Source organism: Tamandua tetradactyla, chromosome 10 (assembly GCF_023851605.1).
Source record: "Tamandua tetradactyla isolate mTamTet1 chromosome 10, mTamTet1.pri, whole genome shotgun sequence".
NCBI classification, from domain to species: Eukaryota; Metazoa; Chordata; class Mammalia; order Pilosa; family Myrmecophagidae; genus Tamandua; species Tamandua tetradactyla.
Window position 1 is genome coordinate 26,561,837 of NC_135336.1, and position 26,182 is coordinate 26,588,018.

The 26,182-nt window shown below is 38.9% G+C and overlaps 1 protein-coding gene across 3 annotated transcripts in view; it reads left to right on the forward strand.

Moving 5' to 3' along the window:
• TMEM39A (transmembrane protein 39A) overlaps positions 1-26,182 on the forward strand; it is a 68,445-nt gene continuing 42,263 nt past the window's right edge. The window contains exons 1-3 of one of the 3 annotated variants that reach the window (XM_077118244.1): positions 1-343; positions 1,598-1,740; positions 17,716-17,938. In XM_077118244.1, coding sequence (XP_076974359.1) covers positions 1,628-1,740; positions 17,716-17,938 — 336 coding nt within the window. In that variant the 5' untranslated portion in view covers positions 1-343; positions 1,598-1,627. The other 2 variants (XM_077118242.1, XM_077118243.1) reach the window with 2 other exon arrangements.

Here is a 26,182-nt window from a genome sequence, read left to right on the forward strand (position 1 = left end):
TTCGCGTCTGGGCGGCCAGCCGTCGCGGAGCTGACGTCATCTTCGTGCGCTGCCACGTCTCCCCAGCTCCGCAGTAATGGAGGTTGAGGTTGAGTGCTGATGGGGCTGGGCTCTGGCTCTGTCGTTAGCTCTGGCTCTGGCACTGGCTTGGGGTTTGGGTCTGGGTTTGGCAGCCCGAAGCCTGGACACCCTTTCTCGACTCTCTGGCGTGGACGGCCTGCGGATAAGCAGCTGGTTTGGATCACCTCAGCGCGGGGAAATTGTTCTCTTAACCGAGGTCCAGCCAGTAAAGCCGCCGCCTTCACACAGGGATCCCGCCCCACTGGCCGTGCCTCCTCCATGCGTGAGTATTATCCATCTTCCGCACTGTCCCACTTCGGGTCCACTTCGGTCCTCCTGTGTGCGCAGCGGGGGCCGCGTTGTGGCACCTATTAGAGGTCAGTCTGTGGAAGTTTGTGGACTCTGGCCATCACCCATCCCTTACTTCATACCTCATCTCTTCCATTCTACCGTTCTGTCCCTCACATCTCTTTCTTTTTGCACGTTAATTGAACAAGGTCCAGCATCGCCTACCTCCAGCGTGTGAATGCTTTATCTCACCTGGTGTTTGTTAGTCTAGAGTCGAAAGCTGTTAGGAATAGGGAAACATCGTAGCAGTCTGCAGGAACATTTCGAAAACCAGGGTTTTTCCAGGGTGTCATTCTGCGGGTTTTTGTTGTATTGTTTAGGAAACGGATTTGGTATCCATATTGACGGAACCGTGGTTTTGCCATAGATTAATGAAAACACAGATGCTTTGCAATGAGGGTCTTTTTCTGTACTTGCCTTTTAATCTTGCAGTTTCAATACATTCTAAGCGGTTTTGCATTGTTTTTTCTTCTGTGGGTATCCATTTGCGTTCCTTTTTGTATTTCCATATGCCCTGACATATGGAGATAGCACTTGAGCAGTTTTACTTGTAAAGAGTTAAAAAGCTTAATGATGTACTTTTATCCATCTTTGTCAAGCCTCAACAACCCCCAATAGGACAGGGGGGACTTTTTCTTTTTTTTCCTGATGAAGAAACAAACTCAGAGGTTAAAGGACTGGGTTAAAATCAGATAATGTGTATTGACACATGTGATCTCAGAACCCAGTCCCTTGAAAAGGAAACCTAGCTTTTTGTCCAGTGCTGATTCTTCTGTATTTCAAACAGCTTAATGTGAAATATTACATTTGAATTGGAAATCTCTCTTTTATGATGTCTTTGTAAATTCCCACTTGATTAGAATAGGTTACATGTGATACAAGTCAGCTGACAAAAGACACAAATTGTGGCCTCGCCTAATGCTGAACAGAGCTTAGATGAGAACCTAAGCTTATGACCCATTGGAGTCTGAATAATCCTTTGGTTTCTAACCAAAGTTGGTAATAAAGTTGGTAGTAGATACTGGGAACATTTGTTTGAAAATGTGGTTTTAGAAGGCCTACTCATTCAGTTTTTCTGGTTGTTTTGTTAAATTGCCTACTTTAAAAATGATACACTGATAATTTAAATGTCTTTTGTTGTTTAGAGTTGAAACAGGTTGACAACCATTAACCTGGGTTGCAACTACAGGTGGCACTGGAAGCAGACTGGTTCCTGGACATGCCCGGTGGAAGGAGGGGCCCTAGTCGGCAGCAGCTAAGCCGTTCAGCTTTACCTTCTTTACAGACTTTGGTTGGAGGGGGCTGTGGCAATGGAACAGGCCTGAGAAACAGGTAAAGGAGAACTAATAATGTCCTATGATAAATAAGTCTAACATAGATATTTGTTTATCAAGATTAATTCTTGATATTGATGTAGAAATCCTGCCCTTGAAGACTGAAAACGCAGTATTTCAAAATCCGCTGGAGGTAGAAAGATGTGATGTGGGGCTCACAAAGCAAAAACTTTCTATTTCTTTCTTATGAGAAGGCTGATAATCTAAATTCTAATTATCACCTTTTTTGCTATTAGAAGATGGGAGGAATGAATTAAAATACAAGGCAAATGTAATGGTTAAATTACTTATTGTTTTAGGGGGTGGGAAGTGGGGGGTGGCAAATTAAAACTGATAGAGCATGAGGGCAGGCCATGGTGGCTCAGCAGGCAGAGTTCTCGCCTGCCATGCCGAAGACCCCAGTTTGATTCCTGGTGGCTGCCCATGCGAAAAAAAAAAGATGGAACATGAGTTTCTAAAAGTATAAATCAGATTGCATCAAGGATTTTAAAAATGATTTTGTTAAAAAATGTTTGAAAATAATAAATGGTTTGTTCTAGCCTAAATATCTTAAACTTTGTGTCGTGTTGTATAAGAATAAAGAATTTGACCTTTTTAATAGAAGTTTATCTCTGTTGTTTTTTGATTTTCAAAAATTGGGATAAATTATTTCTAATCTTCTTACCTAGAATAACTCACTTCATCAGGAGGTTTGATCGTGTAGCAGTGGAAAGAGCTGCTTTTACCCAATCAAGTATTTGGTCAAGTTTATTTTGTCAGCTAAGTTGTTTCCTCCCTGAATAGAGTTTTTCTCTTTCCTTGATTTTAGTTGTGGGAGCTACCAATCAATACCACTGTTGTCTTACCTTGTATTATTCCCGTATTATCACCTTTTGCTTTTCAGCTCCCTTTGATGTTATTTGTACACTTCTGACTTCCTGGCCTGTCCTCCTTTCTTTCTGTCCAACTTTCCAACCCAAGTCCTACCCAATCTTCAAAATCAGTTCTGATTTTGTCATTTCAGTGGGGCTGTCCCTGAAATCCCAGCTTAAAGGGATTTTCTGGTCTCTGATCCTCCTCATACTAATTTTAAATCCAAAGTTTATGTTTCTGTATGTTCATAGACTAATTGTAGATTATTTAGACTACTATTTTTTACTCTGTTCTGCTTTTCTTTGGTTTTTCTCATTTTAAAAATGGTGATACTGTCTGCTTCATAGCAGGATGTTGAAAATTATAATGTAATAAATTGTAAAAAATTCTTAAAACTTTTCCAAAATTTCTACAGTAACATAAATTGTTTTATATGTTTAACAGAATAAAAATGGAAAGGATAAGAATATATGAAAATGATTTTGAAGTAAAGTACTATCTATAATATAGGTATTGAGGTAAAGGATGTTTGCTATCTCAAAAACATGCTTTGATTTCACTAATATATACTATAAACTTAGTGATTGAGTACTATTAAATTGTAATAGAAAATTCTAGCTGTGTCTAGCTACGTCTGCATCTGTGTTAAATACAGCAGTTCTTTGTTCATTCTCTCCTACTTTGACTTTTAGGTTCACCTAGATAATTACTTTCTCAAAGTGTCCCATGTAATCCTGCCTCGGTTGTAGGAACTGCCATAGGAGAGCTTGGAAGGGAGAAGGAATCAGACATGCTTGGTAACCCAGGTTTCAGATTTCCCAATACTCTCTTAATCAGACCAATTCCTTCTCCTATGTGTTTTAAATAGTATGAAACATAAAATGTCTTTTGGGAGAAGGAAAATCAAGCATTCTGCTCTTTAAAAAAGAGCTTGATAACCACGTTCCAATATGGTTCTGCTTGCACTTGGAGTCAGCAAATAGAATACTGGGAAGAACTAGGAACACTTGGAAATGCCCCTAACTGGGTTTAGCTGGTGGTGCTGCCTTCTTTTCTCTGCCTTCATTGTAGCTGTTCAATTCTGGCTTCCAGGGTTCCAACCATAGTTGTCTTGATCTCTAATTCTGTACTCTTTTTCTCCTTTAACATATATTTCTGTAGCAATCAATTGGGGGATAAACCATTTTCAGTATATTAGAATGAAACAAACGATCATTTTGGTCCACAGCTTAAGAATTCACTAAACTATTATCCCGCCCCCCCCATTATTTATTTTTATTCCATATGTTCTACTCATCTGTATCTGTTGACAAAGTAGATAAAAGGAGCATCAGACACAAGGTTTTCATAATCACACAGTCACATTGTGAAAGCTATGTCATTATTCAGTCATCATCAGGAAACATGGCTACTGGAACACAGCTCTACATTTTCAGGCAGTTCCCTCCAGCCTCTCCATTACATCTTGAATAACAAGGTGATATCTACATAATGCGTAAGAATAACCTCCAGGATAACCTCTTGACTCTGTTTGGAATCTCTAAGCCATTGACACTTTATTTTGTCTCATTTCACTCTTCCCCTTTTTGGTTGAGAAGGTTTTCTCAATCCCTTGATGCTGAGTCTCATCTCATTCTAGGATTTCTGTCCCATGTTGCCAGGCAGGTCCACACCCCTGGGAGTCAAGTCCCATGTAGACAGGGGGAGGGTGGTGAGTTTGCTTGTTGTGTTGGCTGGAGAGTAAACTATTTTTGAATGATTGTTTCATGATATTACTAACTAGGGAGGTTATGTATTTGTTTCTGTTGAATGAGTATTCCATGGCATTCTTACTTAGAGGGGTTATTTTGGAAGAAGAAGGTCATGTTAATGTTTCTTAATGGGAAAGAAGCAAGTGGAATAGGTTCTTTAAGTTACATAGGAGCTGGGAAAGAGATATAAAAAATGAGGTTAAAGGCATTAATAGATGACCTAGAATATATTTTTAGGAAAGATATTTACGAAGAAAGACAGTGAAGAGATGAGGAGACCTCATTTCTTTAGTGTCTGTAAAATACTGAAGAGTCAAATAGATAATTTTTTAAGAATGGTATAATTTTAGATGATTTATTTGATTCTGCAAGACATAGGTCAGCTGGAAAAGACAGTATTTGTCCCAATTTCATGTGTATTAGTCACCTGATTGGTTAAGTTTGTGACCTTACTGGAGAATGTCAGAGCTAATTTGAGAATCAAGATTGAAATGCTTAGTTCTTGATCCTCTTTCCACCTTTGGGATGAAAGGATTTGTTCTTGGGACAATATGCTTAGGTGTTTGTTCTTCTAAAGAAGGAGGATAAACTGTGTATTTCTGAGTTTCCTAGAGAGCTTCTAGTTGAAGGAAGAATCTTATTTGGGAAGGACTATGTTCTAGTTTGCTAGCTGCCGGAATGCAACACACCAGAGACGGATTGGCTTTTAATAAAAGGGGATTTATTTTGTTGGTTCTTCAGAGGAAAGGCAGCTAACTTTCCACTGAGGTTCTTTCTTTCGTGGAAGGCACAAGATGGTCTGTGCTGGTCTTCTCTCCAGGCCTCTGGGTTCGAACAACTTTCCCCGGGGTGACTTCTTTCTGCATCTCCAAAGTCCTGGGCTGAGCTGCTAGTGCTGAGATGAGGAATGCCGAGCTGCTTCGCAGTGCTATGTTGCAATCTCTCATTTAAGCACCAGCCAATTAAGTCAAACATCACTTATTGCAGCAGACACACCTCCTAGCTGACTGCAGATGTAATTGGCAACAGATGAGGTTCACATACCGCTGGCTTATGTCCGCAGCAACAAGACTAGGTATGCTCACCTGGCCAAGTTGACAACTGAATCTAACACAGACTAAGTGTAATTTTTTTCTTTGTTTTTTCCTTACATACACTTTGTAAATATGTCATATGAACATGTCTTAATAACGTTTCTGTATTCCTTCTAAGTCCTCTTTACCCTTTTTTAAAAGTATATTTCTATTGAGATATCTTCACGTACCATACAGGCCATCCAAAGTATACAATCAATGGCTCACAGTATCATCCTATAGTTGAGTGTTCATCACCATGATCATTTTTAGAACATCTGCATCACTCCAGAAAAAGAAATAAAAAAGAAAAAACCCATACGTCTCATACCTCTTACGCCCCCCTCTCACTGACCACTAGTTTTGCAATCTGCCCTCCCTTTTTTTTACCTCTTATTCCCCACTCCCCATTGTTTATTTATTTTTTTACTTTATTTTTTTTACTCTTCTTTCCATGCCCTGGATAAAGTAGCATCACCCACAAGGTTTTCAGAGTCATCTTCAAGAATCAAGGCTACTGGTATACAGTTCAGCACTTTCCGTTACTTCCCTCTAGCCACTCCAATACATAATAAACTAAAAAGGGATATCTATATAATGTGTAGGAATAATCTCCAGGATAACCTCTCAACTTGGTTTGAAATATCTCAGCCACTGAAACTTTCTTTTGTCTCATTTCTCTCTTCTCCTTTTTGGTCAGGAAGCTCTCTCGTGATGCCAGGTCCTGGCTCATTGCTGGGAGTCATGTTCTACATTGCCAGGAAGATTTACACCCCTGGGAGCTTGTGAGAGTGTCTGGAATTCCCCAGATGGGGAAATTTAATATTTCCTCCTTTCTCCCCAGTCTCCCAAGGGGACTTTGCAAACACTTTTTTGTTCTCTGCCCATGTTACTCTGGGATGTACTGGGGCAAAAACACTAACCTGTACAAAACAAAAAAGATCTCACTCCCTATTCAAGATTCCATGTTGTTATGCTGTTCAAATAAATTGACCATACAAGTTAAATTAGATAATGTGCTACCCGAAATAGAAATTTTGTACCAAATAAACATCTCGTTCTTTGATCTCACACAGGAGTTGAAGTTATAAAATATAGACCATATCATCCTTTACCCTGTATTCTGATTTACCTTAGTCCTATCCAGATCAGCTTCATTCATATCTATAGTCAAATAAAGCATCTAAAATTATACCATCCTTTTTTCTTTTTTTAAAAATTGTATTTATTTATTTTTACTATCCTTTTTTTAACAGTTGCTGTGTGGGCTAATGCTGACTTTGATAGCTTCAGAGCTCTGAGTCTCAGGTGTCACACAAATACCCAGAGTTCCAGGAAACGACCAAATTATACACAAATAACTCAGCACAAGCTGAGACTCAGCATCAAGGGATGGGAAAACCTTCTCGACCAAAAAGCGAAAGATTGAAATGAGACAAAGTGTCAATGGCTGAGAGATTCCAAACAAAGTCGAGAGGTTATCCTGGAGGTTATTCTTATGCATTAAGTAGATATCACCTTGTTATTCAAGATGTAATGGAGAGGCTGGAGGGAACTGCCTGAAAATGTAGAACTGTGTTCCAGTAGCCATGTTTCTTGATGATGACTGTATAATGATATAGCTTTCACGATGTGACTGTGTGGTTATGAAAACCTTGTGTCTGATGCTCCTTTTATCTACTTTGTCAACAGATACAGATGAGTAGAACATATGGAATACAAATAAATAATAGGGGGAACAAATGTTAAATTTAGTTTGAAATGCTAGCAATCAATGAAAGGGAGGGGTAAAAGGGGTATGATATGTATAATTTTTTTTTTCTGTTTTCATTTTCTTTCTCTGTTGTCTTTTTATTTCTTTTTCTGAATTGATGGAAATGTTCTAAGAAATGATCATGATGATGAATATATAACTATGTGATGATATTGTGAATTACTGATTATATATGTAGAACAGAATGATCATATGTTAAGAATGTTTGTGTTTCTTTCTTGTCATATTTTTTAAAAAATTAATAAAAAAATTAAAAAAAAATAACTCAGCACCTCAGAATTTAGAAATAACAATTACAGTTCCAGAATAGATGTGGCTACCATAAGAGCTTACAATCTGGGAACATTTACAATAGGCCCCCAACCTGATAACCTATGCTCTTAACTTCAGTTTCTCGGAGTTTGCATATTATAGTTAGTTCATATGAGTGAGGGATAACATTTGTCTTTTCATTTCTCACATTTTACTCAACATATTGTCCTCAAGGTTCGTTCAGTTAATTGCATGCCTTACAACTTCATTCCTGCTTGCAGCCACACCAAATCTCCATTCCTTACCCTCTTTCTATCTTCTGATAACCTGTGTTCTTAACTTTAACTCTCAAAGTTCACTCAATGTTGGTTCATATTAGTGAGACCATACAGTATTTGTCCTTTTATTTCTGGCTAATTTCACTCAGCAAAATGTCTTGAAGTTTCGTCCATATTGTTACATTCTTCAGACTTTATTCTGTCTTACAGCTGCTTAATATTCCATTGTGTTTATATGTACTCCGGCTTGTTTAGCCACCGTCCATTGATGGACATTTGGGCTGTTTTCCATCTCTTGGCAATCATGAATAATGCCGCTGTAAACATCAGTGTGCAAGTGTCCATTTGTGTCCTTGCCTTCAGTTCCTTTGATTATATGCTTAGTAATGCGATTGTTGGATCATATGGCCGTTCTATACTTTGCTCCCTGAAGGATCACCAAACTGCCTTCCAGAGCAGTAGCACCATTCTATGTTCTCACCAACAGTGGTTAAGCGTGCCTCTTTCTCCACACCCTCTCCAGCACTTACCATTTTCTGTTTTATTAATCATAGCCATTCTACTAGGTTTGAAATGATATCTCATTGTGGGTTTGATTTACATTTCCCTAATAGCCAGTAAAGTTGGGCATCTTTTCATATGCTTTTTAGCTAGTTGTATTTCCTCTTCTGAAAGTGTTCATGTCTTTTGTCCATTTTTTAATTGGATTGTCGTTTTGTTATTGAGTTGTAGAATCTCTTTATATATTCTGGATATTAAACCCTTATCTGGTATATGGTTTCCAAATGCTGTTTCCCATTGCAGAGGCTGCAACTTTTCCTGAAAAAGTTCTTTGATGTACAAAAGTGTTTAATTTTGAGGTTTAATTAATTTATTTATTTTTTCATTGCTCACGCTTTGAGTGTAAGGTCTAGGAAACCACCTCCTATCACATGATTTGTAAGATATTTCCCTACATTTTCTTCTAAAAGTTTTATGGTCTTAATCTAATGTTTAGGTTTTTTATCTATTTTGAGTTAATTTTTATATAGAGTGTGAGATAGGTGTCATCTTTCATTCTTTTGCATATGGATATCTAGTTCTCCAAGCACCATTTATTGAAGAGGCTGTTCTGGCCCAGTTGGGATGGCTTGACTACCTTATCAAAGATCAATTGTCCATAGATGAGAAGGTCTATTTCTGAACATTCAGTTCAATTCTGTTAGTCAGTATATCTGTCTTTTTGCCAATACCATGCTGTTTTGACCAATGTAGCTTTGTAATATGTGTAAAGTCAGGAAGTGTGAGACCTCCCACTTCATTTTTCTTTCTTAAGATATTTTCAGCTATTTGGGGCTCCCTGCCCTTCCAAATAAATTTGGTTCTTGTTTTTCCTGTTGCTGCAAAGTAAGTTGTTGGGATTTTAATTGGTATTGCATTGAATCTAGAAATCAATTTGGGTAGATTAGACATCTTAACTACATTTGTTTGTCTAGTCCATGAACACAGTATGCCCTTCCATTTATTTAGGTCTTTCATGATTTCTTTTAACAATTTTCTGTGTATTGGTCTTTTGTGTCCTTAGGTAAATTTATTCCTAAATATTTGATTCTTTTGGTTGCTGTTGTAAATGGAGTTTTTCTCTTAATTTCCTTCTTATATTGTACGTTGCTAATGTGTACAAATGCTACTGATTTTGGGGTGTTAATCCTGTACCCTGCCACTTTGCTGTACTCATTTATTAGCTCCAGTAGCTTTGCGGTAGGTTTTCTGAATTTTTGACATATAGTATCATGTCACCTACAAGCAACGAAAATTTTGCTTTTTCCTTTCCAATTTGGATGCCTTTTATTTCTTTTTCTTGTCTAATTGCTCTGGCTAGAACTTCCACTACAATGTTGAATAACAGTGGTGACAGTGGGCATCCTAGTCTTGTTCCTGATCTTAGAGGAGGAAAGCTTTCTTTCTTTCCCCATTTAGGATGATGTTAGCTGTGTGTTTTTCATATATTCCTTTTATCATGTTAAGGAAGTTCCCTTCTATTCCTGTCCTTTGAAGTGTTTTCATCAATAAAGGATGTTGAATTTTATCAGATGCCTTTTCTGCATCAATTGGTGATGATCATGTGGTTTTTTCCACTTTGATTTATTGATATGGAGCATTACATTAATTGATATTCTTGAGTTGAACCACCCTTGCATACCTGAAATACATCCCACATGGTCATGGTGTTTTTTTTGTTTTTTTTTTTTTGCATGGGCACTGGGACTTGAACCCGCGTCTCTGGCATGGCAGGCAAGAATTCTGCTGCTGAGCCAGCATCGCACTGCCCAGTCCCATAAATTTTATATGTTGAGTTTTCATTTTCATTTGCCTTGAGATATTTACTGATTTCTCTTGTAATTTCTTCTCTGACCCTCTGGTTGTTTAAGAGTATGTTGTTTAATCTCCATTTAGTTGTGAATTTTCCCACCCTCTGCCTTTTCCTGATTTCCAACTTCATTTCATTATGATCCAAGAAAGTGTTTTATATGATATCAGTTGTTTTCAGCTTATCGAGACTTGCTTTGTGACCCAGCATATGGTCTATCCTTGAGAATAATCCATGAGCACTTGAGAAAAATGTGTGTCCTGCTCTTGTGGAGTATAATGTTCTCTAAATGTCTAGTCCATTTATCTATTATTCAAAATCTCTGTTTCCTTATTGATCCTCTGTCTAGATATTCTGCCCATTGATGAGAGCAGTGAATTGAAGTTTCCAGCTAATATTTAGAGGTGTCTACTTCTCCCTTTAGTATTGTCACAGTTTGCCTCATGTATTTTGGGGCACTCTGGCTTAGTGTAAATATTTATGATTGTTATGTCTTCTTGATGAATTGTTCCTTTTATTAATACATAGTATCCTTCCTTAGCTCTTAAAATTGATTTATATTTGAAGTCTAATTTGCCATATATTAGTGTAGTTAACCCTGCTCTTTTCTGGTTGTTGTTTGTATGAAATAATTTTCCACCCTTTCACTTTCAGTCTGTTTTTGTTCTTGGATCTAAAGTGAGTCTCTTGTAGACAGCCTATTGATGGGTCCTGTTTTTTAATCCAGTCTTCCAGTCTATGTCTTTTGATTGGGGAGTTTAATCCATTAATGTTTAGTGTTAATAATGTAAAGGCAATATTTCTACTATTTTGTCTTTTGAATTTTATGTCTTACCTTTTTTTCCCCCTCTTTTTACCTTTATTGATAATTTTCATTTCTGTACTCTTCTCCAACCTCTCTCTCCTGTCTTCCTATCTACCTGTACTGCTTCTTTTACTGTTTCTTATAGAGCTGGTCTTTTAGTCACAAACACTCTTGATGACTATTTGTCTGAAAATATTTTAAACCCTCATACATTTTTTGAAGGACAGTTTTGCTAGGTAGAGAATTCTTAGTTAGCAGTTTTTCTCTTTCAGGAACCTTAAATATGTCATACCTCTGTCTTCTTGCCTCCACGATTTTGGCTGAAAAATCTGCACATACTTTTTCTTTTCGTGAATTGATGCAAATGTTCTAAGAAATGATGAATATGCAACTATGTGATGATATTGAGAATTACTGATTATATATGTAGAATGGAATGATATGTTAATGTTTTTGTTTGTTCTTAATTTTTTAAATTAATAAATAAATAATTTAAAAAAAAATCTGCACATAGTCTTATCTAGTATCCCTTGTATGTTCTAGATTGCTTTTATCTTGCTGCTTTCAGAATTTTCTCTTTGTCTGATATTTAGCAATCTGATTATCAAGTGTCTTAGAGTAGGCCTATTTGGATCTATTCTATTTGGGGTATGCTGCACTTCTTGAATTTGTAATTTTATGTCTTTCATAAAAGATGGGAAATTTTCAGTGATTATTTCCTCCATTATTCCTTCTACCTCTTTTCCCTTCTCTTCTCCTGGGACACCCATAATACATTTATTTGTGCGTTTCAGTTGCCATTCGGTTCCTTGAGACCCTGCTCATATTTTTCCATTCTTTCCATGTCTGTTCTTTTGTGTGTAGGATTTCATATATCCTGTCCTCCAGTCTACTAAACCTTTCTTCTGCCTCTTCAGATCTGCTGTTGTACATCTCCATTGTGTTTTTTATCTCTTCTATTGTTCCTTTCATTCCCATAGCTTCTGCAATTTGTTTTTTCAGAGTTTAGAGTTCTTTATGTTTGCCCAGTGTCTTCTTTATATTATTCATCTCTTTTGCCATGTCTTCCCTCAAATCATTGATTTGGACATGCTTGATTAGTTGTTTCAATTCCTGTATCTCATTTGAATTGTTGGTTTGTTACTTTGGGTCACACCTTCATTTTTCCTAGAATGACTTGTTTTTTGCTAGTGTCTAGACATTTGATTTCCTTAATTAATTTATTGTGGAGGTTGTTTTCACTCTTTTACTTGGATTTTCTTATTGGTTGCTTTTGTTCTTTGTGTGTTCTTTGACATGCAGTTCAACTTATTCTTGGCCTCTAGCATAGCTTCTATTTAACCGATCAGAATTTTTCAGTTCTTGTTTTTATGTTTCTTGCCTTGCCTATATGGAACCTTTTTTTGAGGAGGGTCTCCTCAGATATGATTGACTCTAATCAGATTTTCCAAGACCAGGCAGGCCCATATCTCAGGAGGAGGGTGTAGTCAGTATCAAGTTTCCCTGAGGGTGAGATCCAGCAGGTTGTCAGACTTTCCTATGAAGTCTCTAGACTGTGTACTTTTCCTGCTCTACCCAGTATGTTGTGCTTTTTAGCCTTCAGCTTCCCATCAACATAAAGTGATGTGGTGCCTTTAATTCTAACCACATTCTCCCTGCCAGTGGTGTGGTTGAGACAGAGACTGAGGTAGAATGAGGGTTTAGGTCACTTCTATATTCCAGCTCCTGGGACCTGACTTCCCTGAAGTGGCAGCCACTTGAGCTGGGCCCCACCCCCCCCCTTTTTAGGGAAAGATACACCCATTAGGGAATTAGCCCTAGTCACCTGAGTAGTTGTTCTATCTGTAGACATGCCTTAATTCTACCCTTGCCTGGGACAGTGCTGAAGCCTGAGATGCTGGAAGTTCTATATAATGAGCTGTTAAGATGTAAAAAAAAAATAACAGGAATAAATGGCTTTTTAAAACCCACTTCCCGGGCGGGCCGCGGTGGCTCAGCGGGCAAAGTGCTTGCCTGCTATGCCGGAGGACCTCGGTTCGATTCCCGGCCCCAGCCCATGTAACAAAAACGGAGAAACAGAATACAATAAAACAAGAAAATGTTTAAAGATGTTTCCCTTTCTTCCTTCCTTCCTTCCTTCTCTCTGTCTTTCCTTTGAAAAAAAAAAAAAAAAAATTCTTTCTAAAAAAAAAAAAAAAAAAAAAAAAAAAAAACCCACTTCCCCAAGTTTGCCAATCAAGAGCCAGAGTTGGTACACCACTCTGTTTATCCCCAGGCTCTATGTGCCTGCCTTTTCCAGTATTTTGTGCTGTCCAACTCAAAATGCCTCTTTATTTGTTTTGTTTTTGTTTGTTTCCCATCAGCCGCACCCCCTCACCACCAGGGTGGAGGGTGTGTGTAGGGTGGCAGGTAGACTCGGTTCCTGTAGTGCTTACTTCAGATTTATCTATGCTAAGGACCTGGTAAACAGTTCCCTACTCTGATAGAAAGTTTTCTTAAATGGTAACAATGGCCCACTTGGCCTAAACTGTGCAAACAGTGGGGTTTATATTGAACATCTGCTTTCCTTTTGGGAGTCAGTAATTTTGGTACATGCTGGACAGAGGGTGCCTAAGTGATCAGCCTGATAAAGACATTGGGTGCTTAGGCTCTAATGAATTTCCTTAGGAGACAACGCTTCACATGTGTCATCACAATTCATTACTGGAGGAATTAATCACATCCTGTATGGCTCCACTGAAAGATGACTCCTGGTAACTGGTGCCTGTTTTCCTCCAGAATCTGCCACACACGCTTTTTCCCTTTGCTGATTTTTTTTTTCTTTCTTTCTTTCTTTTCTATTATGTATTGTCTGGAAATCGAACTCGGGTGTCCCGCATGGAAAGCAAGCATTCTACCACTGAACCACCTGTGTACCCTCCCTTTCCTATTTTTGCTTTGTATCTTTTCACTGTAATAAATCCCAATTGTGAGTATGACTGTATACTGAGTCCTTTGAGTCTTCCAACGCAATCACCAACACTGGGCTTGGTCTTGGGGATCACCAGCACAATTTGAAAGAGAATAATATTCAATGATAACATTGAGGATAATTATTTAAAGAAATATGTTCCTGTAATAGTTAGGATCAGTTGTCAACTTGGCCACGTGATAGTGCCCAGTTCTGTTGCTGTGGACTTGAATCATTAGCATGTGTAATTCATCTATGGTTGATTACATCTGCATTTGGCTAAGGCGAGTGCCTTCTGCAGTAAGTAACATTTTAATTTGTCAGATGGGAGCTTAGTAGGTACAGTCAGAAGAGAAAGAAACAGCACAGCATAGCTCAACTCAAAGCCAACTTAGACCCAGAGATTTGGAAATGCAGAGAGAAAAGTCCCTGGGGAAAGCTGTTTGAATCCAGAAGCCAGGAGAGAAGACGTACAGATGTCACCGTGTGCTTTCCCACGTGTCAGAAAAACCCAGATAAAAGCCTCCAAAAAATTGTAAATTTGTATCTAAATAAATCCCTTGTATAAAAGCCAATCCATTTCTGGTGTATTATAGTCTGGCAGCTTTAGCAAACTAAAGCAATCCCAATCCCTTGTATTTTATATGAAAAAAAAAAACTGAGATTCAGAGATACTTAAAGTTAATTCTCAAAAATAGCTAATTAGTGGAAAATCTGGGGCAGAAACTATCCCACATTGCATGTCAAACATACATGTTACTTTGCTTTCTTGAATCTATTTTAATATCCTTTTAGAGGAATAGTAATTTTATTTTTCCTAAATTTACTTCTGGTGCTAATTTTCTGAGATGTATGACCAAGTCTTTATTTTAACTTTGTTTTTCTTGGTTTTATGAACTTTGATCTACTCTATTCTCAAGTTTTCAACTGTATAGATTTGATGAAAAAGACAATCTCATGGATTCTCTTTGACTTTCTAGAGGACAGAAGTACATTGGTCTGCTTTATTTGGGAATAATTCTATAAGAATCCTTTTAGCCTTTAAGTCTTAACAAATAGTTTAGCATGCTTTTTTCCATGAATTTTTAAAACATTTTTAAAATTGTGAAATATAACATATATACAAAGAAAAGAAAGAAAAAGCAATAATTTTCAAAGTACACTTCAACAAGTAGTTACAGAACAGATTTCGGAGTTTGTTATAGGTTACCATTTCACTATTTTAGATTTTTCCTTCTAGCTTCTCCCAAACACTGGAGGCTAGGAGAATATCAGTATAGTGATTCAGCAATCATACTCATTTGTTAAATCCTATTTTCTCCATTATAACTCCTCCTTCACCTTTGATCCTTGTCCCAATCTATAGGTATGTTTAGGCAAACTTCAGTTAAATAGTGCTTATTGCCATGGTTTGCCAATCCCCAACCTCTGTCTTGCCTGTTAACTCCTAAGAACACATAGAGGGGTGGGCAGTGGTGGCTCAGTGGCAGAATTCTAGCCTGCCATGCCAGAGACCCAGGTTTGATTTCTGGAACCTGCCCATGCAAAAAAAAAAAAGAAAAAAAAAAAAAAGAACACGTAGGGCTCAAACTGAGACTCTATGAAAAGCACCAAGTTTGCTTTCCTGGAACCTATAATTTCCAGAGGGTTCCTAGGCCAGAGGCATTAGCCTCTCCATGATTTTTAAGAAGTTACATCTCCCTATCCTTTAATGTCAACTTTTTATTGAAGAGAAAGAAGAAATTTTAATTTGTTCTAGAGTAAGGATTTCTAACCTTGTAATTTTTCATCAAAATTTTTTATTTCCACATTTCATGATTAACTGGAGTGACTGGATAGACAGACTACTGGGCATTAGTCCTCTCCATTCAAGTTTACCAGTTTGTACAATTCCAGAGGGTACTTCTCAGTTGTTTTCTATGCGTGTCATACCTCCTGGAGTTGCGTAGTGCTGCGACCCATCTCCCAGAACAGATCAGAGTGTTATGGTGTGTTACTGATTGATTTATGATTGAGCAGATATGGTTCTGAGACCCTGCAGGTAGATTACAACTTACTCTTCAGTAGGCTTATTCTGTTGGAGTTTACTCTAGGATGAGAGAAAGACATTTTCATCTATTTTTCTTATTCTTATTCCATCCCTGTTTTTCTTTTCTCATTAGTTTCTACTGTCTTAGTCTTAACTGTTCAGAATGAGCAGAGTTCATATTCCCAGGAGTCAGTTCAAGGACAGTAAATGTCCCATATCAATGCTAGAATTCTGTATTTGGAAATTTTAGAGTTGACTAGTCACATTAATCTGTTCCTTCTCTAGAATCTTTGGAAGTTACCAAACCTAGCCTTTTTTCCTTGTTCTTTAAACAATAGTAGACTCTTAGATCTCTAATTTTCTGAGTCATATGAGCGATGGGAAATTTTATTCCTTCTCCTTAACTGATTTTGGCCTAGTTATTTCTGACCTTTTAAAGAGCTTGGAATAAAGAACAGTGAGATAGGGATTAAAATCTTCATATCTTTGTGTTTTAAGAGAACTCTCTTTTTATTGACTGTATTTGTTTGCTGCCTCCTTATCGTACAGGTATATATTTATAGTAAACTAGGAATAGTATACTCTCAGTACTGTATAATGATCTGATACATAAGACATAGATGTAAACAAAAAAATACATAGTAGTATGGAAAGTACAATAATAAAGGCATGGTTTAGGTATAACTATGTGGTACAGAGAAGAGATTAATCAATTTTGATCGAGTCAGAGAAGGCTTCATAGAAGTTATGCTTGAGCATTTTAAAAGTCTTGAAGGATTTTATCAGTATGTATGTATGAGAGGGGGTAAAGAAAGTGGTTAAAGAAGTTATTGCAGGTGAAGGACATAGCATGCACAAAGACATTGCTTGTCTATTCACAGAAAGCAAATAACATTAGTGTTGTATGTAGATGTATAATAAAGGGCTGAGGCCAAACACTTAAGCAGAGGGCTCCATAGGGCATTTTAAAAATTTTTGAATATTACTCTGTTCGTGGAGAGACTTTAACAGATTTATTAGGCAAGAGAGGAACACGATCAGATTTGTATTTTAGAAAGATCACTGAAGGCAGATTGGAGGAATTAATTAATTTAGAGTTGAATTTAGAGGAATTACTGCAATAGTTAAGGTGAAAAATGATGAATGCTTGAACTAATGCAGTGAGTTTAAAGGGGAGGGTCCAGTTTAGAGAAAGTTTAAAAAGTGGAATCTATAAGATTTAGACATTGATTGAATAGGGAGAGCCAGAAGGTGATTTCTAGTATAAGTCCCAAGTTTCTGATTTGGACAGCTAACTGGGTGGGCCATGAAGTAGGATCAGGACTATAGGAGGAGAAGCACAGAGGTGTCTAGTAGGCAGTTGGATACCAAGGGTCTAAAACTTAGCAGTGGGGGGTACGAATGTAGTTCAGTGGTAGAATTCTCACCTGCCGTGTGGGAAACTGGGATTCAATTCCCGGCCCATGCACTTCCCAAACAAAGAAACAAAGAAACCACAAAACAAACAAACAAACAGTTCAACAAATGGTGCAGCAATAATGGGCTACTCAAATGGAAAAAGAATGAAATGTGACCCCGCCATACAGCATACAAACGAATAATAAGTAAATAAATAAAAACAAAGAGTAAAACTTAGCAGTGTGCTCTATGCAGAGAAGTTTTAGTCTTCAGCATGTCAAAGATAATGGAAGCCATGTTAGATCATTGAGAATGTGTGGAAAAAGAAGAGAAGAGAATCCTGGGATAGAATCTTAGGGAAGACCTACATTAAGGGGTAGGTGGAGGAGGAAACAGTGGCCATTTATACTCTGACACTAACGGGTATTACCATTTGAGCTAATCATAATTTTCTCTTTCAGGAATGGTAGTGCCATTGGCCTTCCGGTCCCACCTATCACAGCTTTAATCACCCCAGGCCCTGTTCGTCATTGCCAGATTCCTGACTTACCTGTGGATGGGAGCCTGCTCTTTGAATTTCTCTTTTTCATCTACTTGCTGGTCGCTTTGTTTATTCAGTACATCAACATCTATAAAACGGTGTGGTGGTATCCTTACAATCATCCTGCTTCCTGTACTTCACTGGTAAGTCTTAACAGGCTTTTAAGTTCATCCTATTACTTAGTCAAGAAACTAGTTAGTCTATATATAGGAACTATTTTGGGCACAATGTTTTTCTACTAAACTATAGATTAATTTCACATATGTAATGCCATGATAAGATTGTTAAAATATAAATTCCGGTTTGGGCCCATGATCATGAGAAGTGAAAATATAAATGAAAATGCTGAAAACATTTAAATTGTTTATTGTATGGAAGGTGTATTAGTCATGGTTCTCTAGAGAAACAGAACCAACAGAAGATATCTGTAAATAGGAGACTTATAAAGGTGTCTCATGCAACCAGGAGAATGGAAGAGTTCAAAATTCTTAGGGCAGGCTGTGAAGCTGGCAGCTCCAGTGAAGGGTATGGATGAACTCATGGCTTGCTGACTGAAGAAGCAGTGAAAAAGTCTCTCTTCTCCCTCAGAAACTCTCAACTGATTGGATTATGTCATTGCTGAGAAGCATGCCTTAGTAGATAGCAGATGTAATCAGCCACAGATGCAGTCAGCTACTGATGATTTAATATAACAGCCTTCGAGTTTATCTTTTAGCCAGAAAATATCCTTGCAGCAATGGTCAGGCCAGTGCTTGCCTGACCAGACAATTGAATATCATTGCTTGGCCAAGTTGATACCAGAACCTAACCATCACAGTCTACCCCTTGTCAACTTGGCAGCTATACGCATCACCTTGAAGCACAGTTAATTTCCAAATCGAACACAATAGCAGAAATATGTTTCACCTAACAATACTCAACTTTCCTGCGTACAACTGAAAACCAGAAGTGCACTACATCTCTCCAGAATAGGGTGCAAATCCTTAGGTAACATTCACTCTTTTTTCTTTTTAACTTTTTTTTATTAATTAAAAAAAATTAACAAACAAAACATTAAGATATCATTCCATTTACATATACAATCAGTAATTCTTAATATCATCACATAGTTGCATATTCCTCATTTCTTAGAACATTTGCATCAATTTAGAAAAAGAAATAAAAAGACAACAGAAAAAGAAATAAAACGATAACAGAGGAAAAAAAAAATATTATACATACCATACCCCTTACCCCTCGCTTTCATTTACCACTAGCATTTCAAACTAAATTTATTTTACCATTTGTTCCCCCTATTATTTATTTTTATCCCATATGTTCTACTCTTCTGTTGATGTAGTAGCTAAAAGGAGCATCAGACACAAGGTTTTCACATTCAGAGTCTCATTGTGACAGCTATATCTTTGTTCAATCATCAGACAACATGGCTACTGGAACACAGTTCTACATTTTCAGGCAGTTCCCTCCAGCCTCTCCGCTACATCTTGAACAACAAGGTGATATCTACTTAATGCATAAGAATAACCTCCAGGATCACCTCTCAACTTTGTTTGGAATCTCTCAGCCATTGACACTTAGTCTCATTTCACTCTTCCCCCTTTGGTTGAGAAGGTTCTCTCAATCCCTTGATGTTAATTCTCAGCTCATTCTAGGGTTTTTCTCAGTCCCTTGATGCTGAGCCTCAGCTCATTCCAGGATCTCTGTCCCACGTTGCCAGGAAGGTCCACACCCCTGGGAGTCATGCCCCACTCAGAGAGGGGGAGGGTGGTGAGACTGCTTGTCATGTTGGCTGGAGAGAGAGACCACATCTGAGCAACAAAAGAGGCTCTCTTGGGGGTGACTCTTAGGCCTAAATTTTAAGTAGACTTGACCTATCCTTTCATATGAAAGTTTCATATGAACAAACCCCAAGACTGGGGGCTCAGCCTATAGTTTTAGTTGTCCACACTGCTTCTGAGAATATCAAGAATTCAACTTGGGGAAGTTGAATTTCTCCCCACTCTCACCATTCCCCGAAGGGGGCTTGCAAATACTTTTCCAGTCGCTGAACAAATCACTCTGGGATTCATCGGGGCATCACTCTGGACAAACCAACAAAATCTCATGTCCTACCTGAGATTCCAAGTACTTATGACATTCAATCAAACTATCTACATGAGTTATATTAGGAAATGCTCTAGTCAAAATATAAATTTTGTAACAAATAAACATTTTCTGCTTTAGTCTCACACATAAGGTGACATTTTAAAGTATTAATCATCTATTTTCAGCACCCTGCAATAATGACATTCCTTTGTTCTTCCTCATGCAAAAACATTTTTAAAATTTGTATTTTGTACATTTCACTATTATTATACACTCTAGGCATTCCTAGATTATACCGTCTCGATCTTTATCATCTATCTTTCTTTCTGATTTCATTTATGTCCCAGCCCTCCTCCCTCTATCATTCTCATATGCAGCTTCATTCAGTGTTTTAACATAATTACATTACAGTTAGGTAGTATTGTGCTTTCCATTTCTGAGTTTTTATATTCAGTCCTGTTGCACAATCTGTATCCCTTCAGCTCCAATTACCCAATATCTCACCCTTTTTCTATCTCCTGATGGTCTCTGTTACCAAGGAAATATTCCAAGTTTATTCACTAATGTCAGTTCATATCAGTGAGACCATACAGTATTTGTCCTTTTGTTTCTGGCTAATCACACTCAGCATAATGTCCTTAAGGTCCATTCATGTTGTTACATACTTCATAACTTTATTCTGTCTTACAGCTGCATAATATTCCATCTTATGTAAATGTCACAGTTTGTTTAGTCAACTGTTGATGGACATTTTGGCTGTTTCCATCTCTTGGTAATTGTTAATAATGCTGCTATAAACATTGGTGTGTAAATGTCCATTTGTGTCCTTGGCCTCGTGTCCTTTGAGTAGAGACAGCATATAGATGGGTCCTGTTTTTTAATCCATTCTGCCAGACTATGTCTTGATTGGAGAGTTTAATCCATTAATATTCAGTGTTATTACTGCATGGGTAGTAATACTTTCTTCTACTATTTTGCCTTCTGGATTTTATATGTCATCTCTAATTTTCCTTCTTTTTACCTTTACTCATAATCTTCCTTTCTATACTCTTCTTCACACCTCTCTCATCTGTCTTTGTATCTGTCTCTAGTATTCCCTTTAGTATTTCTTGCAAAGCTGGTCTCTTGGTCACAAATTCTCTCAGTGATTTTTTGTCTGAAAATGTTTTAATTTCTCCCTCATTTTTGAAGGACAGTTTTGCTGGATATAGAATTCTTGGTTGGCAGTTTTTCTCTTAATAATTTAAATATATTATCCCACTGTCTTCTCGCCTCCATGGTTTCTGCTGAGAGATCTGCACATAGTCTTATTGGGCTTCCCTTGTATGTGATGGATTGCTTTTCTCTTGCTGCTTTCAAGATCCTCTCTTTTTCTTTGACCTCTGACATTCTGATTATTAAATGTCTTAGAGTATGTCTATTTGGATCTATTCTCTTTGAGGTACGCTGCACTTCTTGGAGCTGTAATTTTAAGTCTTTCATAAGAGTTGGGAAATTTTCAGTGATAATTTTCTCCATTAGTTTTTCTCCTCCTTTTCCCTTCTCTTCTCCTTCTGGGATACCCACAACCCGTATATTCGTGCACTTCATATTGTCTTTCAGTTCCCTGAATCCCTGCTCATATTTTTCCATTTTTTCCCCTATAGTTTCTGTTTCTTGTCGGATTTCAGAGTTCCGTCCTCCAGTTTTGAAATCCTATGTTCTGTCTCTCGAAATCTACCATTGTAGGTTTCCATTGTTTTTTTCATCTCTTCTACTGTCTTTCATTCCCATAAGTTTTGTGATTTGTTTTTTCAGACTTTCAGTTTCTTCTTTTTGTTCTTTCCTTGCCTTCTTTATACCCTCCCTCAATTCATTGATTTGGTTTTTGATGAGGTTTTCCATGTCTGTTCGTACATTCTGAATTAATTGTTTCAGCTCCTGTATGTCATTTGAATTGTTGGTTTGTTCCTTTGACTCTGGGCCATATCTTCAATTTTCCTAGTGTGATTTATTATTTTTTGCTGGCATCTAGGCATTTAATTACCTTAATTAGTTTATTCTGGAGATTGCTTTCACTTTTTTTATCTAGGGTTTTCTTGCTGGATGAATTTGTTGTCTATCTGTTCTTTGACATTCTGTTCAGCTTTATCTGGACCTTTAGCTTAAGTTTTGTGTAACAGAGGAGAATTTTTCAGTTCTTGTTTTCTTGTTTCTTGCCCTACGTGTGTGGTGCCTTTCCCTCACACACACTCAGGAGGGTCTACTTAGATATTATAGACCCCAGCCAGATTTTACCAGACCAAACTGGCCTCCTATCAGGAGGAAAGGGTCACCTGCGTTGGTTTTTCCTGAGGGTGAGACCCAGCTGGTTGAAAGACTTTCCTGTGAAGTCTCTGGACTCTGTTTTTCTTATCCTGCCCTGTGTGTGGCGCTTGTCTGACTACAGGTCCCACCAGCATAAGATGATGCGGTACCTTTAATTTTGGCAGACTCTCCCTGCTGGGGGCGTGGTGGAGACAGAGGAGAGGTTGTAGGCTGGTTTTAATGGCTTCAAATTACCAAGCCCTGGGGTCTGAATTCCTTGATAGAGGGATTTCACCCCTCTCCTGGGGAAGGCATGGGCTCCAGACAAGCCACCAAAAGAGCTTACTTCTGCCTATGCCTGGGGCAGTTGCAGCCTGAAAAGTCCTGCGGCTGTATCCAGAGGCAGTCAAGCCTTTGTAGATACACAGCCACAAAAACCTCTGTTTCCTTCTTTTTTTTTCCCCCTTTTTCTGTCAGTCCTGCCCCCTTGGCGCCAGGGCAAAAATGAGCAACCTCTGCTTTGATCAGGTTCACCTAAGCTGGGGCCCTATTTTTAGTAGTCAGAATTTGTTAATTAGTTCCACAATTGGCGTTTGATTGTGTCCAGTCCTTGCTGCTGGTAAAGTCCTTTCCTTTCCCCTCTGGGAAGCAGCCTGTGGGGGAGGGGTGCTAGCCGCCACAGCTTTGGGAACTCATGTTTCTGGGGGGTGCTCACAGCCGGTCCAGCTGGTCCAGACTGGGGTACGCTGTGTGTCTGGTCACTGACGTGGCCCCAGGAGCTGTTCTGTACTGTTTCTGGTTAATTTAGTAGTTGTTCTGGAGGACGAACTAAAATGCGCACGTTGTTAAGCCGCCATCTTGACCCGGAAGCCAGGTAACATTCACTCTTAAACTTCATATCATATGATTTAAACACTTATGTCATATGATAAGAGGAAAATGAGATATTTGCTTATGTACAAATGCAAAAATTTCTTAACAAAACAGGGAGGAAATAGTCAGGCGGTCACATTCCTTGTTTCTGTAACTAGTCACATGGTCATAGTTCTTATTTATCACTCCCTTCTACTACCCATTCCATGTTGCCTTTACCCTCAGCAAGCACTTCAGCTGGCCATGGTTCTTGCCAGGTAGGGTGACCCAAACCTTCATTCCTGAAATTTCTGGGCCATTGTTAGTCCTGCCTAGATGGGGTTATTGCAGTTTTCCATTGACTTTAATCACAGGCATGATAGTACTAAGAGGCACCCTAGGGGATCTCCTGTATTCCAGGAAAACTCTTCTTTATCTCCATTGTGTAGTTGTAGTCCTGTTTCCCCTTGATAGTCAGAATCAGTCACCCCAGACAGAACAGTAATCCCTTTTTGTGCCTGTTGATTCAGAGGCATGAGAAGCCCAAAGTGGCCAGGTGTAAGTCTTAACTTTCAGTTCAGTGGAATCATTGTTGTGTCTCCAGGTAGGGGCACACCTCCTTTTGGAACTAAGACCCCTAGACCAGCAGAGCTTAAGGTTTCAGGGACAAGAAGCAAAAATTTTTGTCGTGGATCACTAGGGGTGATAGTGAGTGGTATCATTCCGATTTCCACCCCTTGATTCCTGGACCTGTGAGTCCCGGCTATGGGAGAAACAACACTGTACATTTGTTGCTGATTCAGAGCATACACAGCCTCCTGGAGAACATCCCTTAGCCTTGCAAGGTATTGCCAACTGATTGGCACTACAGTTGTGTTTTCAAAAGGTCATTCTACCATTCTATCAACCCAGTGCCTCTGAATAATGGGGAAATGGTAAGACCAGGAAATTCCCTTAGCATGTACCCATTCATGGACTTCATTTGCTATAAAATGGGTTCCTTGATCAGAGGCAATGCTGTGTGGAATACAGTGACAGTGGATAAGGCATTCCATAAGTCCACGGATGGGAGTTTTTGTGGAAGTATTGTGTGCAGGGAAGGGAAACCTGTATCCTGAGTATGTGTCTATTCCAGTTAGAACAAATCGCTACCCCTTCCGTGGTGAAAGTGGTCCAGTATAATAGGTGCCATCAGATAGTGGTCCAGTGTAATCAACTTGCCATCAGGTAGCAGGCTGACCACCTCAGTGAATGGTGCTATATTGGGGACTGAGTGTGAGTCTCTACTACTGGTAGCTTGGGCACTCAGTAGTGGCCTTAGCCAGTTCAACCTTGGTGAGTGCAAGTCCATGTTGCTGAGCCCACGCATAACCTCCATTCCTACCACCATCCCTACTTTATTCAAGAACCCATTGGGCAATGGCAGGAGAGGCTGCGGAAAGAGGATGAGTTATACCCACAGATGAGTCATCCTATCCACTTGATTATTAAAACCTGCCTCTGCTGAAGTCACCCTGTAATGAGCATTCATATGGGAAACAAATATCTTCATGTTCTTTGTCCACTCAGAAAGGTCTCCCCACATACCTCTTCCCCAGATCTCTTTGTCACCAATTTTCCAATCATGTTCCTTCCAAGTCCTTGATCATCCAGCAGACCATTAGCACCAATCAGTATACAAACAAATGTCTGCCCACTTCTGCTTCCAAGCTAAATAAACAACCAGGTGCACTGTTGGGAGGATTTTCCCTCACCACTGTCCCAGAAAGTGTTTGTAGTGCTGCAGCTGTCCACTTCTGGGTGGTCACTGCATATCATGCAGAGCCATCTGAAATCCAGGCCTGAATTTTCTCTTCCTCAGTCAACTGACTATGAATAACTCCCCTAGAGGCCATAGCTCTAGGCTTGGAAAGAAGGTGATGTCGCAGGAGTAGGGGACATGGGCATCTGGGCCACTTCCTCATGTAACTTACTTGTGCCTTCAGGACCTACCTACTCAAGCCCTAGCTTTTATATACGATTTCTATTTTATGAAAGAGTGCTGCTGTGCATGCCCAACTTTATGGGTCAGGTAACGTTCATCTTATGAGATGCAGCTCAGGTCTCATGCTAACTTGTTAGCCCACGGTTATGTGTTCAGTCTCGAAAAGGCCCAGTAGCAGGCTAGAAGCTGTTTCTCAAAAGGAGAGTTGTTACCTGTAGTGAATGGTAAGGCTTTGCTCCAAAATCCTAAGAGTTTGCATTGTGATTCTCCTATAGGGGCCTACCAAAGGCTCCAGATAGCCTCCCTATTTGCCATTGTCACTTCCAGCACCATTGCATCTGCTGGATCATATGGCCTAAGTGGCAGAGAACTTGAACAGCAGCCTGGACCTGTTGCCAAACCTTCTCTTGTTCTGGTCCCCACTCAAAACTAGCAGCTTTTCTGATCACTTGATAAATGAGTTGGTGTAGCAAACCCAAATGATGAATATGTTGCCTCCAAGATCCAAAGAGGCCAAATGGGCATTGTGCCTCATTTTTGGCCGTAGAAGGGGCCAGATGTAACAGCTTATCCTTCACTTTAGAAGGGATATCTCAACATGCCCCATACTACTGGATACCTAGAAATTTCACTGAGGTGAAAGGCTCCTGTATATTTGTTTGATTTATCTTCCATCCCCTGACACACAAATGCCTTACCAATAAGTCTAGAGTAGTTGCTACTTCTTGCTCACTAGGTCCAGTCAACATGATATCATCAATATAATGGACCACTGTGATGTCTTGTGGGAAGGAGAAACGATCAAGGTCCCTGCCAACAAGATTATGACATAGGGCTGGAGAGTTGATATACTCCTGAGGTAGGACAGTGAAAGAATATTACTGACCTTGCCAGCTGAAGGCAAACTCTTTCTGGTGGTCCTTACTAACAGCTATTGAGAAAAAAGCATTTGCCAGATCACTAGCTGCATATCAGGTACCAGGGGATGTGTTGATTTGTTCAAGCATTGATACCACATCTGGAACAGCAGCTGCAGTTGCAGGCATCACCTGGTTTACAGTAATCCACTCTCATCCTCCAAGGCCCATCTGTTTTCCACACAGGCCAAATAGGAAGTTGAATGGGGCTGTGGTGGGAACTACCACCTTTGCATCCTTCAAGTCTTTAAGAGTGGCATTAA